Genomic DNA, 20,009 nt, shown 5'->3' with positions numbered 1-20,009 from the left:
TGGTTTGCGAGAAACATTTTGACAAAATATATATTGCAGTAAGTAATAAGCGAAAGAGACTTTTAAAATCAGCTGTACCAATTTCATGGAAAGGTATTATTTTTGATATTTTACTGTTTCCTTCCAAATTAGTGTTATAAATTTACTCTAAATTAGAGAACCGGCCTCTAGAAACACAGTTTCTTTGTCTGATACCTGATGTAACGCTCAAAGCCTTGAGAGTTTAGATGCAAAAGTTTTATTAATAAATTGGGAAAATGGTAAGTAAAGAATATTATAATATTACTTAAACTTGACACTTTATTTTTTATAGGCAGATTTTTTTAACTGTTGTATTAAAAGTACATGAGTGGGTATACTTTTAATACTCATTCTCGGGCTCGCATTACTGAAAATATTCCTATTTGCCCTTTTGCATATTTTCAAACCCTTTTACAAGTTGGTGACAAACCTTACCTATTACGACAATAAGTATTATAATATTATTATAACTATAATTATTATTATATGTTACTTACATATAGACAGGATAATTCTTTTTATGCACAAATGTAAATGGACGATAGATCTCATCATTTTAGGATAAAAAGTTTGTTTGTTTTTTAGCAAAATTTGGAAATGCCTATTTATTTTAAGAAAGCTTCGCTTTTCAAAAAAAGTTCTACAGCAAACAAATATTTTAAATTTAACAGGCCACTTAATTTGCTAACTAGAAGATGTTAAAGACCTATCACAAACATTTTTGGGCGGGATAAAGATGCTTTTTATAGGATATTACTTTTTATTTATAGGGTCCGCTAATTATTTTTTGGTTTGAAACTTTTCTAAAGATTTTAGATATTAGAGTAAATGTTTTAAAAAGCAAATTACAGAAATGTAACGTTACAGGGAAACAATACAGCAATTGTACACAAATAAATATTTTCAATTTCGTGTTTGTGACCCAATATCTTCAATATTGCGGAGGGGAAAAACAGAAACCTGTTTACCTAAATGTCGACGTTTCGACTTAATATATAGACTAATATACAGGGTGTCCATTTATAAACTGACACATTTTAACTGCTTATAAGTCGAGAACGAGAAATGACAACTATGTGCGGTTTTCACAGAACTTCATCAATATTTTTAAGTTTTTTTTTTGACAGTATTGCCAAGTTTCAAAATTTACCTGAAATAGGAGGAAAAAAAATGATGATTTTTAAAGATCGATTTCTCAAAAATTTTAAATGTAACACCCTGTACTTTTTAATTTTACATTAATGCCTGTTAAATCCCCTTTCCGAAAATGTATAAATTGTCTTAAATTCATTATTTTTTTTTATAATTAAGTTTAAACCCTACAAAATTCAACCTTTCCAAAAAATAGAAAATCGCGCCCTTGAAAAAAGATATTTAATGTGCAAAACACTACTAGATCTTTTTAGAAATGAGCCGGATACCAATTTAATAATGTCTGATGAGGCAACATTTCAGTGGTCGAGTAAATAAGCATAACTGCCGAATTTGGGGAAATGAAAATCCTCGAGTGCATAACAAATTTAAAAGAGATTCTCCTAAGCTGAACCTTTGGTGTGCAGTATCGAAATTTAAAATTTATGGGCCATTTTTTTCAAGAAGCAACAGTGAATGGAAACAATTACACTGATATGTTGGAAACATTTTTTTATCCTCTTCAGCAGGATGGAATTTTAGCCACGGTCTACTTCCAGCAAGACGGTGCACCACCACACTTCTCCCGGGTCGCAAGGGATTCCTTAGATATTACTTTTGGAAACAGATGGATAGGACGAGCAGGTCCAATCGAGTGAGCACCTTATTTTCCCGATCTAATCATTCCAGATTCTTGTATATGGGGATATGTAAAAGACGTTGCTACAATCCAACCCCAAGAAATTTGGATGAACTGCGCAACAACATAGTATATGTTTTTAACCAAATTACACCGCGAATGCTACAAAACGCCTTCGGCAACTTATTTCTCCGTCTACATTTGTGTTCCGAGCAAAATGGGGGTCATATTCAGCAGCTAATTTATTAGTTATAAATTAAAATTAATTTCTTCAATTGTTTGTTGTTAAAATTGTTATAAATAGTTGTAATTTAATACATAGAATAAATACTTTTTATAGACATGGCAATAGCGCAAATTATTTAATTATGATCATGCTAAAGCGATACATAGGCAATTACCAGAAAATGTTCATCAATCGACAATCACCGAATATGTATTCTAGGAAAATTTTCAAAAAGGTGTCATTTACTAAAATTAGCTCTGTAAAAAAAAATAATGAATTTAAGACAATTTATACATTTTTGGAAAGGGGATTTAACAGGCTTTCATGTGAAATTAAAAAGTACAGGGTGTTACATTTAAAATTTTTAAGAAATCGGCCTTTGAAAATCATATTTTTTTTCCTCCTATTTCAGGTAAATTTTAAAACTTGGCAACACTGTCAAAAAAAACTTTAAAAATATTGATGAAGTTCTGTGAAAACCGCACATTGTTGTCATTTTTCGTTCTCGACTTATAAGCAGTTAAAATGTGTCAGTTTATAAATGGACACCCTGTATATATAATTTCGACTAATATATAGATGACTTAATATAAGTCGAAACGTCAACATTTAGGTAAACAGGTTTCTGTTTTATTTCTGACCCCACCCAACAACCCTCCGCAATAACAAATAAATATAAGCTATTTGCAATACTCTATCCTTGTAATGTTTTTGTTTTAGCGGACACCATCAAAACTTATTCCAGAAAGAGAAATCCAGCAGTTGACGATGATAATGATGAGGCAGATATAAATTTATTTATTTATAGTGTTAAGCGTTTATGTACCACCCCCGAAAACCCTGTAACTGAAAAAAAAGAATTATGTAAAATAATAGGCCCAGAACGACAGGCAAATGAACTATGTCAAATATCAAGTCCCTCATCCACAAAATCCGATACAAAAAAACAGTTGGGTGCTGTACATTTTAAAATAGATGTTTTAAAAAACTCAAAAAACAAAGTTGATGATGGCTTTTTAAAGACAGAACGTCGTATTTTAAATTTAAAGGTGTCATCGTATAGGCGAGAAAAAGTGGTCACAATAATTTATTCATTTAATAAATACTTTTGTCATATATTTTGAAATAACGCCAGAAAAAAAATAAAATGATTTTGCCAAATTTAGATTTTACAAAGTATTTAGATTTTATTATAAAAGGACACTATATCGCTCAACTTTCCTCTAATTATACCACCTCTATTGACGTCCTTTATAACCGTGATGCGGGGTCTTTAAACAAAATGTTTTTTTTTGTTACTAGGTATCTTCTTATAGTTTTAAGTATTGTTGTTAGTTGTATTTGTTGTAACAACTGGTAATTGAGAATTTTCCTGTGTCGCTTAAAACTTAAAATGTGGCCTATTTTCTATTTCTATTAACATCCTCACTCACAACCCTTACTTTACAGATATCACTACGCTGCACAATTTTTCAGATATTGAATCACATGATAAAATGGGTTACTTTTTACAAAAAATTATTGATCAAGAAGTTATATTACCATCGGTATTAAGTCTTATGAATTATTTCAATTATTCTTTGTAATATTTACGTGAAACCTACTTATATCTTAAAATTTGTTCCATATATTTTTTGTATATTAGTTTTTAGTTAACTAAGTGCAACGGGCTTTTTATTTAAAAACTTGACCCTCTTGAACACAAAATGGAGGAAACATAATGTTTGTTGGAATTATAACTTGTATTAAACTTTGTTGGTAATTTTGTAAAAATAGCTTTTTATATATATTTATGTATTAATTTTGTCTCAAAAACATATTTTGGTAAGTAATTATTTGTTAATAAAATTAAACTTTTAAGAAATTTCAATATGCCTCCACCCTTAAGTATATCACTTATCACTTGACCACCACATAAACGACACGTGTTGTATGTTCAAAAAAAATAATAAACAACATAGTTGGCAGCATCATCCCATATCTTAAAAAAATATCCAACACGGCCGCGTAACCGGAGATTCCAGCGTCGTTGAAAACCTGACTCAAAAAAGCCAAAAGCCATGTCCACGCAGCTAAAATAAATCGTTCCTAGATTTGACGCTTCGCGGCAGCACCACACGGTGCACGAAACTGAACGGCAATCCGATAGTCGACCGGGTACACTTTTTAACACAGGATTGCGTATCTTCCCAAATATTCAATCAACGGTATTACCGTTGATTGAGAATATGGGAAGATGCGCAACCTTACGGGCAAAATCGTGCCACTAAAAGCGGCTGGCGGATAGATAGCGCAACAAGAAGCTCGCCCCGGTCTCTTTTAAACATCTCGTGTATCATTTCATTGCACAGAAAACAAAGGGAGAATAGAAAAAAAACCTAAATGGCAACCTCTGCTGGAGATGGTAGTTCGGATCTCATCCACTGCGCGCTACCGTCGGCGTCACGTCCTATGAAAATTAATCAATAAATTAATGCTTTAGTTTTTTTTGAGTAGATGGCGGTCGCATCATCAGTGATTCACAGAATTGTTTATCCTTCAGTACTTCAGTCGAGTTCTGCTTTTGCTTTTTGACCTAAACCTAAATTAAAACGGCCCTTACTTAAAATTGTGTGCAAATTTGCTCCAGATTACAGCTATTTTGTGTGTTCTGTGGATTACAGTAGTACAAATAAGTAGTAAAGTTTAGTGGTGAAATTAGAGCCCTATAGAGATCTGCGATTTTTCAGGTAAGATTACTTTTTTTTTCCAAGAGAGTGGTGAAGTTTTGTTGTTTTAAATTTACTTTTCTTTATTATCATTACATTTTGTAACTAGGTATATGTATTTTAGTACTTATACAGAGTGTTGCACCGCCAGGCAGGACATAGGAAATCCCATGTAATTTTTAATAGGCTCAATATTGGCTTTCCTAATTATTTTACTAATTATTAATCTAATTAAGTGTATTTACTAATAGTTAAATGGTTTTACCAAGGCAATAGTTAGCGAGAAATTCTGAATAATAATTTAATTAAAACCACAATGTTATTATGACAACTTAACTTGGCAGTTTACCTTTACCTAACTTTCTCACCTTGAGCGATATCTGTAAGTATGGGGTGACAAAAAAGACAAAATTTTCTCCATAACTTTTCGCCAATAACTTCTAAACTGCAACACCCTGTATATACCCTATACCTTCATCATTTTGTTTCTTAACTACCTACTTAATATTGTATTTTTAATTTTTTTTTACTGCTCCTTAAAATCATGTTTACTCCTCAATCTCACCGAAAGAAATGTGTTGTTGGCTGTAAGAATCAAGATAGCAAAAGGCATCGATTTCCGAAAAATGAACCTGAATTATATGATATAGGGATATCTATTATCAAACCACCCAATTATGATAAGTTAACCCCAGAAAAAGTTTATAACAGATATTTTGTTTGTGATGATCATTTTGAGATGTCTTGCAAAGTACGAAACACCAAGAGAGGACTTAAAAGAACAGCAGTACCTACAGTGAATGTCACAGGTATATAAAAAATTATCATGTTTAAACTAAAGCCCAGTTCCCACCTATGACTGCCCACCCCGACTTTTTTTCCCCAGGGGGAAAAGTCATGAGTTTCCTGTCCACACTATTTTAGTCCGTGCGGTTCACAAAAAAATGCCGCAAATTGGAGTAGAAGCATGTAACTTACCATAGTTGTTATTTAGGCCATTTAAAATGATTTGACCCGCAGCACCTAAAATTTCACCCCATAGGGAGCTGTTGTTACCCCTATTTTGAAAAAAAATTTTTCAACAAATGAAAGCTAGAATAATTAAATAACTTTTTGCTTTATATTTTTAAAAATGTATACAACAATCTGTTTAAAAAATATGTTGCCCTAAAAATTTCACCCCATAGGGTCAGCAGATTTCACCTCTATTTTGAAAAATGGCAAAATTTTCAAGAATTTAAAGCCATAATAATTAAATAATGTTTCGCTTTATAATAGTTTTAAACATATCTATTTACACTATTGTAGCTTGCATTTGTTGAAAATGTTACATTTTTTTTCAAAATAGGGGTAAAAACAGCCTCCTATGGGTGAAATTTTAGGTACTGCGGGTCAAATCATTTTAAATGGCGGATGGCCTAATTAACTATTATATACTAAGTTTCATGCTACCCCCAATTTGCGGCATTTTACCCAATTTTTTCAGGGTGTCTAGTAAGTAATAAACCAAAAGAGGTGATGATAAACTAGGACATTTTATACAGCATAAGCATCAAATTTCTTGTTAAAAGTATGTTATACAATACTTAGAAACAATAAACATATATGTATGTATGTATGTATTATAAACTTTTTCATCAGAAATGAACTTGCCTCTCCTCCATTTAGGAAGGAGAGAGGAATTTAATTTGTAAGTCTTTGTAGGTACATAGCAGATATTATAATAATAATTATTAGTAAGTAGACTATACAAATAATAAATAAAATATTTTTGATGTTTACGTTCTTTTTGTTTCTTTCAAATTTTTTAATAGATATGTACATAAGTGGGTATTTAAAAATTTAAAAGGTTTAGAGGCTAAAATTAATAATAAGCAAAAAATATTTTTGTCCAAAATATCTAAAAGAACCGGTGGGCTTATTTTTGTTGGACCACCCTGTATATAAGTCTCAAGATCAGCGGGACCTCAGCACCTGAACCCTAGAATTTGTATTTTAACTTGTATTTTAAATTTTCTAGAATTTGTAAACTTGTTTGCTTTATATATAGTTTGCTTTGCTATAGAGGGAAATCAAGAAGAACGAGACCGTAAACAGAGGGAGGAACAAGAAGAATGAGACCATAAATAGGGGAAGATCAAAAAGAATGAGATCATAAACAGAGGGAAGAACAAGAAGAACGAGACCGTAAACAGAGGGAAGAACAAGAAGAATGAGACTGTAAATTTAGGGAAGAATAAGAAGAATGAGACCGCAAACAAGAAGAACGAGACCATAAGCAGAGGGAACAATAAGAAGTCCGACTCGAAGAAGGAAAATGAAGACCTGATTAGGACCATGAAAGATGACTTACTGAATTTAAAAGATAATCTTAAAAAGGAGCAGGACGAACGAGACAGAAAACAAGAGGAACGAGTTTTACAACTTAGAGAAGATCTGGAGGTGAATAAGAAGCAAATGATGACTAACTTCGAAGCAACAGTGGAAGAAGAATTGGGGCAAGTACAAAAAAAGATCCAAGAACTACAAATGAAAGTAAAGCAGACTCCTCTTCATCCCGATCGGCGATCCTCGAATGCAAACAATGATGAAAGTGAAGCCACCAAAATTCGACGGCATAGAAGCATGGAATTGAATCAGTGTAAGGCCGCTGCTAGGGGAAATCGCTGAGATAACAAAGAAAAGGCAATCAATCTTAAGCTATGCCTTAGAGAAGAAGCTACACAAAAACCAAGAATGGTGTCATCTAAGGATTAGCTTTGTATTGGCCTTAACAGTCCTGAAAAGTGGAATGCAGCTAGTTTAATCCAGGATCAGCATGATGATCCAATATTTGGTCTTACTTACGAAAAGAAAGCAACTCTGAGTCACGAGTATTCCAACAAGTATGCCAGCTGCTGGGAATTAATAAGACCCGCACAACTCCCCTACACCCTCAGTCTGATGGAATGGTTGAAAGATTTAATTGCACATTGGAAACCTATTTGAGAATGGTGGTAAACTCCAAGCAAACTAACTGGGATACCTGTATACAACCATTCCTGTTGGCATGTCGTTTTTCTATACACAACAAAGTTGTATTTGGTGATGAACTTCGTTTACCTTTAGACATTTTTACTGGAAGACCCGACAAGGCGGAAAGCTTTAAAGAGTACGTCGAGCATCTACAACAGCATTTACAAATCATCCATGAAGAGGTACGGGGTAAACTTCATCTAGAAAGTATAACAAAATAAAATCACGTTATGATATAAAGGCGAATCCTTCCGGTTTTAATCCTGGGGACAGAGTATGGTTATATAATCCAAGGAGGATAAAGGGCAAGTCATCAAAGCTTTAGAAGGATTGAGAAGGTCCGTTTCATGTGGTCACAAGAATTAACGGACATGTGTACCAGATCCAGCGACGTCCGGCGACGAAGATAAAAATTGTAAACATCGTCCGGTTAGTGCCCTATCATGACTCCGATAGCTCGAAAGGTCTTGATTGATCGGGACAAGCAAAGTCAAGAGGGAAGCAGTATTATGAAAATGTAAATACGTAAATTATTCTTGTCGTTTTAGTACTATTTTATTCATATTTTGTAGGGTAAAAATTTATTCGTAGGGTTTATTTAGAGTTCTTCTTGCGTTTGGTTTAATATTTTCATTATATTGTCTAGTTTTTAAGTAGTTCATCTTATTTGAGGGCTCTATTTTGGCCCCAATCTAGGTTATTTAGGTTATAATATTGTAGATGCTTGTATTTAAAGTTTTCTAGAATTTGTATACTAGGTTGCTTTGACTGTTTTTCTTCTCCACCACAGCTACTGAGGCGTGGATGAAAAGAAAGAGTTAACTGTCATGTTGGAGTGTTCTGATTAATTGAGTACATTTTCATTTTACTATATTCTAAGATAAAAAGCCCTGCTCTAAAAGTTTGCTTGTTAATTTCCGTGTCGTTGTTATAGTATCCAGTCAACAAAACGTCCTGACTTAAACCTACATCATTTTATGCCAAATTAGTTGAGTCAAAAAGGAAATTTTGTTTCATATTATTCATATCTTTGACATCGAAATACTATAAAACATATATTATCCTAACCAAAATACAAGCTAATCTGAACAGCTGTTTTATTATGAAAATAAATGATTTTACACGTGTATAAATAAGTATGTTATACCCCTTATTTTGTTTCAAAATTTTGTTAATTTGTTACTACTCTTGCAATGAAGCGTTTTAGGGAGGGTGGCTAGAGAAATTTTAAACAAAAATTACAGGTAGTTTCATATTATTTTTCTTTTAATTACAGTATTAAATATCTACAATTTCACTCTCTATCATTATTTACAAAATAAAGCTAAATATGTAAAAAAAATAATAAAATATTTATAAATATGGACAAATAAGAAAGTTTTCATCAATTAAATTCACAAGCATCAATTTATAAATATAATTTACAATTAATATTTTTTAAATATATCTTTATTTTAAATATTGAATATTAACATTGTTATATAATTTACTACCAAATTACACCAAAAATTAACTTAATAAAAATTATGTACAGACATACAAAATTTAAAAAAAATATTTATATAATTAGTAATTTACAAATTTACTAGTTGACATCGTGTTGCATCCAAATGTGGATTTCTTCAAAAGAAAAACTGCTTAAAATGCTGTCATGCGAAAATATGGCACATGACTTAGATAAGGGCAGTTATCAATCGTGCCTTGAAGTTGACTAATCTCTCGCTAGTTTGGGCCAGACGCTGAAAATTAAAAAATTAAAAAATCTGTATTTAAGTATTTGATTACAATAATTATACTTAAAATAAATTACTTAAAATCAACCAAACTTCTTATACAAGGATGAAGAATACTGGTTGTCGAATTTCATTTTTCAAAACCGTTGACAAGATTGGTAAGTAAGTTTGTATAAGGGTTTATAAATGGTTAGCCATACTAATATATTATAGTTTTCAAAAATATTCGGAAATTTTAGAAATGGTAATCTAATTCCAAAATAAAAAATATATGTATAGATATATTGATGAACACCGACATAACACATATGTTTATATCACAGATTAATAGATATAAAAAGATATTTTGAGACCGAGACTTAGAGTTTTCATTTTTTTTCTCTAGTATGTGTACAGTTTGTAAAAAAACAAAACTGAATTAATAAAACAAAATAAAATGGCAAAAAATTCCAAAATTCAAAATAACCTCCAGTATTTCTTTAGTCCGATAATAAGACTTAATACCTACTAACAGTACTTTAGTAGTCCAATATCGTTACTTATCGATAGATACAATTATATTTCAATAATCAAAATGAATAATCAGTTGACATTTTTGTTTATCATAAGTGTCTTAATTCACAACTAGTATATATATATATATATATATACTAGTTGTATATAGTATATAGTATATAGTATATATATATATACTATATATATATATATATAGTATTATATATAGTATCATTTCGATATATATATATATATATATATATATATATATATATATATACAGGGTGTCAATTTGAAAACTTCCCACCCCTATTATCTCGAAACGGGTTGGGTTTTTATAAAATCGCTAGGACACGTCAATTTTATTATCGAGGGGGAACAATTTTTATGCAGAAATCAGTTCGCCTCTTTCAACCCCCTACCCCCCAGAACCTCCCTCTCAAAAATCTTAAATGGCAATAGGGGTTGAGTGATACCTCATTTGAAAGAACTTTTTATTCTCTACATTTTGGCACCTTATTTTTTTAATTTGAGTGCTGCGTTGCCAAGTTAGGGTTATTTAAACATTGTTAAATTACTTATTATTAAACATTATGCCTGTAAGTGTTTTAATTACGTTAAAGCTATGATTTGCATTGAAACATGTTATTTAGGTTAATATTACATTGAAACATGTCATTTAGGTTAATATTATTTTTACTAAACATTTGCATAGCCGTTACAATTATGGTCTTTACAAAAGCACGCCTAAAATTTATTTTATTAACACATCTACTTTAAGAGGTGTTCAAAGTGTTCTCCATTGTTCTCCAAACAAAAATAAAGTCTATTCTCAAATTCTTCCCGAACATTCTGAAATACCTCTTCTGGAATAGTCCTACTTGCCTCTGTAATTCTTCTTTTTAAATCTTCGATATCATCAGGCTGAGTTTTGTAAACAACCGATTTTATGTGCCCCCATAAAAAAAAATCTAACGGCGTTAAGTCTGGTGACCTAGCAGGCCATTCTATCGGTCCCCTTCTATCAATCTATTGGTTAGGGAATCTGTTATTCAACCACTCCCGCACTGGCCGAAAATAATGCGGCGTAGCTCCATCTTGCTGAAAGTGTAGTTCGTTTTCTTGCAAAATGTTACCAACTTGATTTTCCAGTTCAGGTGTTATCAAAGGATCAATTACATCTTTAAGTAGGTGTAAGTAAAGCTCTCCAGTTAAGTTTTGTTCAATAAACAACGGTCCTATAACAGCATTTCCAAGAATACCGGCCCAAACATTAATTTTTTGTGGCCGCTGTGTAGCACCCTCTCTGAAAATGTGGGGATTGTCCTCACTCCAGTATCGACAATTCTGTCTATTGACATGGCCGTTTAGGAAAAAGGTACATTCATCACTGAAGCAAATGTTGCTTACCACAATTGCACGAGTGTTTATTAAGTTGGACATAATTTCGCAAAACTCTATTCTCCTATCAAAATCGTCCTCATGAAGTTCCTGTAAAATTTGCATCTTGTACGGATGATATTTATGTAACTGTAATGCTCGTCGTACAGTTTCATGTAACATTCCAGTTAGACGTGCTACTGTACGGAGAGAATTGGTGGATTCTGCAACGAATGTTCCCAAAATCTCTACTTGAGCATCTTCGTTTAAAACACGCCGACTTGCCCTTTTTTTGTTTCCAACTGAACCCGTTTCATTAAATTTAGCTACTACGTCCAAAAGGTATCTGTGACTTACATTACAATTAGGATTTCTATTATTAAAAACTTCTGCCGTTCTTCTTGCGCATCTTCCTTGCTCGCCATAAATAAAAATCATTTCAATTCTTTACCTAAGCGTGTATACCATAGTAACTAACAATAACACACAAATTATCGAAATAAATTTTAACTGATTTAAATACCTAGTGACATTGACTGGTAGGAAAGTTCACTAAATACTATTTTAAATTTCGGATCATATCATCGAACTGTATTGAGACGAATTCCATTGCAAACGAAAATAAACAAAAAAGAAAAAAAATTAAATGTTTATCTTTCATGACCAAAAGAATTTGTCGGATTGATAAACACTTTCAGTGAGAAATGCACCGGTTCGCTTTATGGTCAAACACGTTCCAATAGAAATCATAGCTTCAACGTATTTAAAACACTTACAGGAATAATGTTTAATAATAAGTAATTTAACAATGTTTAAATAACCCTAACTTGGCAACGCAGCACTCAAATTTAAAAAATAAGGTGCCAAAATGTAGAGAATAAAAAGTTCTTTCAAATGAGGTATCACTCAACCCCTATTGCCATTTAAGATTTTTGAGAGGGAGGTTCTGGGGGGTAGGGGGTTGAAAGAGGCGAAGTAATTTCTGCATAAAAATTGTTCCCCCTCGATAATAAAATCGACGTGTCCTAGCGATTTTATAAAAACCTAACCCGTTTCGAGATAATAGGCGTGGGAAGTTTTCAAATTGACACCCTGTACATATGAAGGCATAAACTGATAGTTTAAACTTTAGAGCTGAAAACTTAGCTTTGATGATTGGAAGTTCTAGATAAAACTTATTGGGTCACGTCTTATAGACTATTAATTTTTTATACTTTACTAAACTCCTGTCTAATGCTAGTGATTATGATATTCTTACATACTTATAGGACAGACTATATTACTCTCTCAATATATCTCAACGGAAGTCTCCAATTCGCCAATTCAGCTGGCCATCCACTTAATTGGCGAGTATGATTAGCCTCCTCTTTAATGAACATCAGAAAGAGTAATATATATAAATAGAGTAAATAAAATAAAAATGTTCTCTTTAGTATAGTATATATAGTGTATATATAGTATATATATATATGTAAATATATATATTATATAATATATATATTTATATATTATATATAGTGTATATATAGTATATATATATATATATATATATATATATATATATACTATATATACACTATATATACTATACTAAAGAGAACATTTCCATGATATAAACTCTTGAATAAAGTTATATTACCTAGTATACATATTTCAGGCAACTGATTTTTTAAACTAAATGAGAAGAGACTTCTTCTTAGACGCTCTTTAGATTATATTTTATTTACTCTATTTATATATATTACTCTTTCTGATGTTCATTAAAGAGGAGGCTAATCATACTCGCCAATTAAGTGGATGGTTAGCTGAATTGGCGAATTGGAGACTTCCGTTGAGATATATTGAGAGAGTAATATAGTCTGTCCTATAAGTATGTAAGAATATCATAATCACTAGCATTAGACAGGAGTTTAGTAAAGTATAAAAAATTAATAGTCTATAAGACATGACCCAATAAGTTTTATCTAGAATTTCCAATCATCAAAGCTAAGTTTTCAGCTCTAAAGTTTAAACTATCAGTTTATGCCTTCATATTCCAAGATATCTTATTTTATGGATATAAAAGCTTACCAAGATAAGATCCTGTACTAAGTTAGCTAGCCCCCTATTGGCAATAACAAATAACCGGGTTATTGGTCCGGGAATTCCTTCCGTGTAACCTTCAGCACTCTTTTGTACATCTACTTCAGCGATACCCCCTGCGCCTACTTCGTGCTCATCTGATTCTTCAGTTGCTCCTGAGCCAGCTACTAACTGTTAATAGAAAATAAACTTTAGTTTTAGTTAGGGTTTTTACCAAAGAAGTTTTTAACAAAGAAGTAATATACATGCAACAATTTTTGCTTAAGCGGCTTTGAATTGAAGCACAAAAATCAGTATAAGGTAACATAGTATCCACATTACATTTTTTTTCTTTGAAACACTACATTGGTACTTAAACAAGTTTGTCGTTCTCCCCCATAATAAACTGCACTTTATTTGTGCATGTATATCCGGCCGGATATACATGGTATAGATCGACTATGCACGGTGAATTGGATTGGTCTAAGGGATGCGCCTAGTTAATCCCTTAACATAAACGGCCTGAGCTGCATATTATATGCCGCTAAATCCATTTTTTTCCATCATATTGTATTATAGGCTCTATATAGATGCTTTTTTACTATACATATCTTGTATTAACATTTTAACTGTTCACAATAGCTTTCAGTAAAGAAAACGGCCACTTTATAAATGACTATGGATGTATAATTCTCTCCACTGATAGATTACCTATTTTGCGTTTTCTTTTATCATCAGGTACCGTTGGCGGAGACCTTCAGAGGCTATTCAACTATTAACATTTAATTTTATGAAATTAATTTATGCAGATATAAAGAAAAATACAATAGAAATTTTCTTCTATCTTCCTAGTAGTATGAATTGTTTGTTACTAATTTTACAAAGAACAATTTATTGATGGATGCATCTGTTAAATCTATTTATGATTGTATAGAGGAATTTAAATTTATTTCAGGAAGAACAGTAAAGTAATAGAATAATATCCAAGAAGTCAACCATTTATTAACTAGAAAATAATTATATGTAAAAGCCAATTACTTATATTTGTGAAGTGTTGTAATATTCGGACATACTTAATATATTGAATTATATCAAAAAATACTTTTAGTGTATTGTAATGTAAATATTAAGGAACTAACTCCTGCTTGGAACACTGAAGCTTTGTAATATGAATCGAACATCAAATTACAAAACTTTTACCTGACTCGCGTTAACTGTCAAATAAAACTGATTCAAATGCAATAAAATTTGTCTCTTTTAAAGACCGATGAAATTATTTAGAAATATTTGAAACATGTAACATTGATTTGGCTGACCAATAATTTTAAAAGAACAATGGTAGTTAAAAGCATGAAAGTATATAGAATTTTGAAAATTTAAAAACTAACAAAACAAGAAAAAACAAAACAAAGAAAATTCAACTACCAAAAATTATAATAAAATAACTTAAATAACCTAATTTGAAACCCCAATGGCATCCCTAAACAATATGAACTACGATAACTAAAAACTAGACTCTATAAGTGTGACTATTAAACTAAACTTAAATAGGACCCTAAATAAAGTAACCAACCTAAACTACAGAATAAGAGCAAAACAGTATAAAAACTAGAAGAATAATAAACGTATTTACATTTTCATAATAATATTTTTGTTGTGGTCAGTGATAGCATAAATATGAGTTATATTTGTTAGTAATAAAATACTTATTTTAAAAACAACTACTGAAATTCCATGCATTTCTACAGTGCAAAAAGGTTTTGATCATATGTACAATATTTAACATGCTACTATAGATAAAACATTTAATTATAAACATGAGTAAAAGTGTCAAACAATCATATTAAGGACTAAATGAAGTATATATGGAGCTTAGCTTTATTAAAACTTTTCTTCTAAAAAATCACCTAAGGATTAAGATCCTTAAGGATCAGCATCTTATTCTCTATAAAATTGGAATATCCCATACTCGTCATTTTTCATCTATATCGATGTATCTCTGTTGGTATGGGGGATAAAGCAATACAGTTTTTCATTTTCAATTTAAAAATTTTCAAAATATCAATAGCACGTTTCTATCGTATTGAGATTTTTTCAAACTACTTAATGATATAAATTGTTTATCGTCCAAAAAAATCTTATCATGAAAATGCACAGAACTTATTCAATTATTTATATTTAAAAAAAAAACATTATTTTAGTAGAAGTTTAATAGTTGTCACGATTTAAAGTAATTAATAAATGTAGACGCCATGTTAATGGTAAGTAGTTTAATGTTAAAGCTGATTCAATTTATGCCCATTCAGTAAAGACTCTTGTAGCTTATTATGTAATACTTTAAGTGTTACACAAAAAAAGTAATATAATATTTAAGTATTATAATAAATTTAAAGAAATCAGTCTTTTATAGTCATGAGAAAAAAACAATTATATAAATTGTTATATATTATTATACACCCTTACTATTAAATCATCGTTTCATTAAAAAAAAATATCATTTATCCAGTTACTTATTTCCAGAAACAATTGCATATTATAATACATTGGAAGAGTAAAAATGATATGAAATAAAATTTATCTAAATGCAAAAAGTATTTATATCCTGGTCATATATGTAAAATGTTTAAGGGTCTGATAATGATAAAAACACTAGGCCAAAATATATTACTTCTAATACTAGAATTTGCATTTTATTTATGGAAAAAAGACTTCTCCTACAAAATTTTTAAATAAAAAATTTAGTTGCGTATTGTAAAAGCTACATTTTGCAAAATTTAGAATTTATTCAATTAGATTGAAAAGCTAGGCCAAAGTGATGAAACAAAATACTTGTAGACAAAGAGAACGCGTTACAAACATTTTTACGTTTTATTTTTTGCTCTACGAGGCGATAAAGCTTACTTCGCTAGCGGATTTATATCCGCCATGTTTCACGCCTCGCTGAAAGGTAAGAAAAGGCAATTAATCATTTAATAAATGCGTTATAAAAAAATCTTATATATTGTATCAATGTAACGCCGCGAATATCAGATGTTCTTCGTCATTCTGGAATCTTTATGGTGATGCAAGTGGGCACATTGCACGAATCTTCCGGAATAGTGGTACTGGTATATAAGGAGCCGCTGGGAGGCCAGTTCAAGTCGGAATATTGACGTGACTTTTAATTTGACATATATAGATACAGTATAGATAAATATTCCTAGTTGTCTGAAGTGATGATATTGAGTGCGTACGTGTAAAATAAATTAGTTAGCTACTTTTATGCATCGCGTGTTTTAATTATCTTAACAAGCGGTAAAATAGTACAATATAATAAAGTATTAATCTTACACTCTCTAAATATATTTTTTTAAATAATGTTATAAATAGTTATAAAGTAAAATGCGAAATAAGAAAGAAGCAATCATAATATTAGAGTTTCCTGTAGAATTTAAAGTTTCTAGTTTATAATTAATAATTATGAATGATATTTTAATATTATAAATAGAACCCCTAAATATATTGCTTGTATTACAGAAAATATGTGCACTTGCTCTTTAACCATATAATCTATACAAAAAATGTCAAACATCCACCAAATAAAAGTACAGGCTGTCAAAAATAAGCACCCTCTACACAAAGACAAATCCACGATAAATCAGCGTATTGATGTGTAGCTAGGGCAGTACCTTAGCAGTAACTGGCAGAATATTTGAGGAAACTGACGAAGATGCTGTCGCCAACGACATGGTCGTATCTGCAGCTTGTGATGCTAGTCTCCATACGCCACCATTATTGTCCGTTCCCGCTACCATCCTATAGATTGTTCCAACTGTCCTAGCAGCTCTGTCCGCTGTATTCTAAACATCTTTTTAGTAAGTAAATATGTACTTTTAAATCTAAAATTCGTTTTGGTCAAACGAAGATTAAGACAGTTCTCTATACCCTTATCCTTTAATAAACGGCCATTGCTAATAATAAAAAATAATAATAAAAAGAAAGTTCCTAACAACACGTTCAGGGCCTCAAGGCTTGGGTTTTAGGACACACCCAAATGGCCACTGTTTTCTTATAAATCTTTATTTTCTCAGCCTATAAATACAATATAATAGCCTCAACTTATAAATACAATATAATATAATATGTATAATAGCCTGGCGATATATCTCTCGTAATCTTAGAACATGGAAACGCTAGAATTAGTAAACAACAACTTTGTTTGTTGTTTACTAATTCTAGCTATCTGTTGAGTTCAACATGTGCACAGGGGCAAAGGGGGTGTTTTGTTTACAAACGTATTCATCGATTCTCTGTGGTCAAGTTTACATACATTTTCAAAAGACGAAATTTTCAGCTATATATCAACAGATACAATGCAAGTCAGTAACTTGGAATTAATTTGATAATAAATAAATGGAAGCATGTTCGAAAAATCTCTCGGATACGTCAATTGAGATTGTAAGCTGCGCATTTTTTACAATAAATGTTTTGTATACAGGGTGTGCCACGTTGGCGGCGCTAATACCAACTTTCTTATTTTGAATGGTACAGCCTATATGTTATTATACAGGGTGTCTCACGACGAATAGACGCGATCGATATCTCGGAAACTAATTTTCCAAAAATTTTGAAAATTTGGCAACATGGCACAGTCGATGGGGGCTACACAACTAAAATATTTTGACAGTTGTGACGTTTCCGGTTATACCGGAAGTAGGTGTCAACTTCGTTATTTTAAATGGAACACCCTGTATATTTTTACATTTTTGACTTTTACGTGAAATTCTAAGTATATTTTGTGTATAATGTCCTATACCTAAGTGTAACCGTTTTTGGCATATTTTTAATTTCATGTCAAAAACTATGTTTATATGCCCTAACATAATTACCGATTACTCCCTTTTAGTAGCCTTCATTTATTGGTTAGTTTTGGTTTTATTTTAGAGGAAGGACCACTTTAAAAGACTAATATAATATTTGGCTAAAAAAAAGATACAGGGGGGTCAAAAACTAGCATTAAAAATTAAAATGAAAAAATCATTAAAAGTCAATTTTTTTAAATGGAAACCCCCTATTTTTATAATTTTTTCATAAAGATAATTAAAAATAAGGTTAACTTTGTATAAGGTTATCTAGTCCAAAAATTGATAGTTTCCGAAATATTGGCAGTTTAAATTTGGCCTAATATTAAAAGCCGTATAGTAACAAGGCTCAAGGATTGTTGATTAGTTGGGCATGACGATTGTCATAATAACTGCTAGAAGCGGCAGTAAGATAATGGATTATAACAGAAATGTACACTTTTTAATTAAATTACACTTTGACGAAGAAAACTTAAATAGCAAGTAACTTATAAATTTAATGCATATAATCCATTGTCTTACTGCCGCTTCTAGCGGTTACTATGACAACCGTCATGCCCAACTAATCAACAATCCTTGAGCCTTGTTACTATACGGCTTTTAATATTAGGCCAAATTTAAACTGCCAATATTTCGGAAACTATCAATTTTTGGACTAGATAACCTTATACAAAGTTAACCTTATTTTTAATTATCTTTATGAAAAAATTATAAAAATAGGGGGTTTCCATTTAAAAAAATTGACTTTTAATGATTTTTTCATTTTAATTTTTAATGCTAGTTTTTGACCCCCCTGTATCTTTTTTTTAGCCAAATATTATATTAGTCTTTTAAAGTGGTCCTTCCTCTAAAATAAAACCAAAACTAACCAATAAATGAAGGCTACTAAAAGGGAGTAATCGGTAATTATGTTAGGGCATATAAACATAGTTTTTGACATGAAATTAAAAATATGTCAAAAACGGTTACACTTAGGTATAGGACATTATATACAAAATATACTTAGAATTTCACGTAAAAGTCAAAAATGTAAAAATATACAGGGTGTTCCATTTAAAATAACGAAGTTGACACCTACTTCCGGTATAACCGGAAACGTCACAACTGTCAAAATATTTTAGTTGTGTAGCCCCCATCGACTGTGCCATGTTGCCAAATTTTCAAAATTTTTGAAAAATTAGTTTCCGAGATATCGATCGCGTCTATTCGTCGTGAGACACCCTGTATTTTATATATGTTATTATATGATTCTGCACAAAATTCCAAACATTTTGATGTATCACATGCCATACCTTTATTCACCTGTTTTTAAGTTTTAATTTTTTATTTAAAAAATTTTATAAATTCAAAAAATATGCATTTTAGTAAACAGTTTTTTTTTGTAATGTATTTTATGAATATACTATAAATGTGGCATTTTTATAATTTTGTTATTTTAAAAGTTGTGACATTGCTACAAGACGTGCCTTATATTATAATTTACTGTCAAATAATCAGATTTAAGTTTCTTTTAATTTTTTTACGAAATAGGCTATTTAAGTGAAAGAACAAAATCTCAATGATAATTGGGCACGGAGATAGAACAAGAACACAAAATGAAGTTTTGCTTTTATTCAGACTGAAGTATTCTGATTTACCACCCATATCTCAAAGTACCATAAGCAAGATTGAAAAACAGTTTTGGGAAAATGATCACGTAAGAATAATAACGTCTTTCTGTCGATCTAGTTCTCATCGATCTGCACTTAATGAAGACAC

At 31.0% G+C, this 20,009-nt stretch overlaps 1 protein-coding gene and 1 long non-coding RNA gene across 6 annotated transcripts in view; one reads left to right on the top strand and one right to left on the bottom strand.

Annotated features, from left to right (window-relative positions):
* Positions 1-4,434: 4,434 nt before the first annotated feature.
* Positions 4,435-20,009, top strand: part of LOC126744821 (uncharacterized) — a 71,824-nt gene continuing 56,249 nt past the window's right edge. Inside the window, exon 1 of the long non-coding RNA XR_007663317.1 lies at positions 4,435-4,747. This is a non-coding gene — a long non-coding RNA (uncharacterized LOC126744821). The remainder of the gene's footprint in view (positions 4,748-20,009) is intronic.
* LOC126744819 (uncharacterized) overlaps positions 8,990-20,009 on the bottom strand; it is a 68,517-nt gene continuing 57,497 nt past the window's right edge. For 4 of the 5 annotated variants that reach the window (XM_050452377.1, XM_050452381.1, XM_050452380.1 and 1 more), the window contains 3 exons: positions 17,079-17,249; positions 13,420-13,602; positions 8,990-9,480 (listed from right to left, as the gene is read on the bottom strand). In XM_050452377.1, the coding sequence (XP_050308334.1) occupies positions 9,415-9,480; positions 13,420-13,602; positions 17,079-17,249 (420 nt within the window). In that variant the 3' untranslated portion in view covers positions 8,990-9,414. The remainder of the gene's footprint in view (positions 9,481-13,419; positions 13,603-17,078; positions 17,250-20,009) is intronic. The other variant, XM_050452382.1, reaches the window with a different exon arrangement.

The sequence above is a fragment of the Anthonomus grandis genome, chromosome 14 (assembly GCF_022605725.1).
Source record: "Anthonomus grandis grandis chromosome 14, icAntGran1.3, whole genome shotgun sequence".
NCBI lineage: Eukaryota > Metazoa > Arthropoda > Insecta > Coleoptera > Curculionidae > Anthonomus > Anthonomus grandis.
This window is presented reverse-complemented; position numbering and strand designations above follow the sequence as displayed.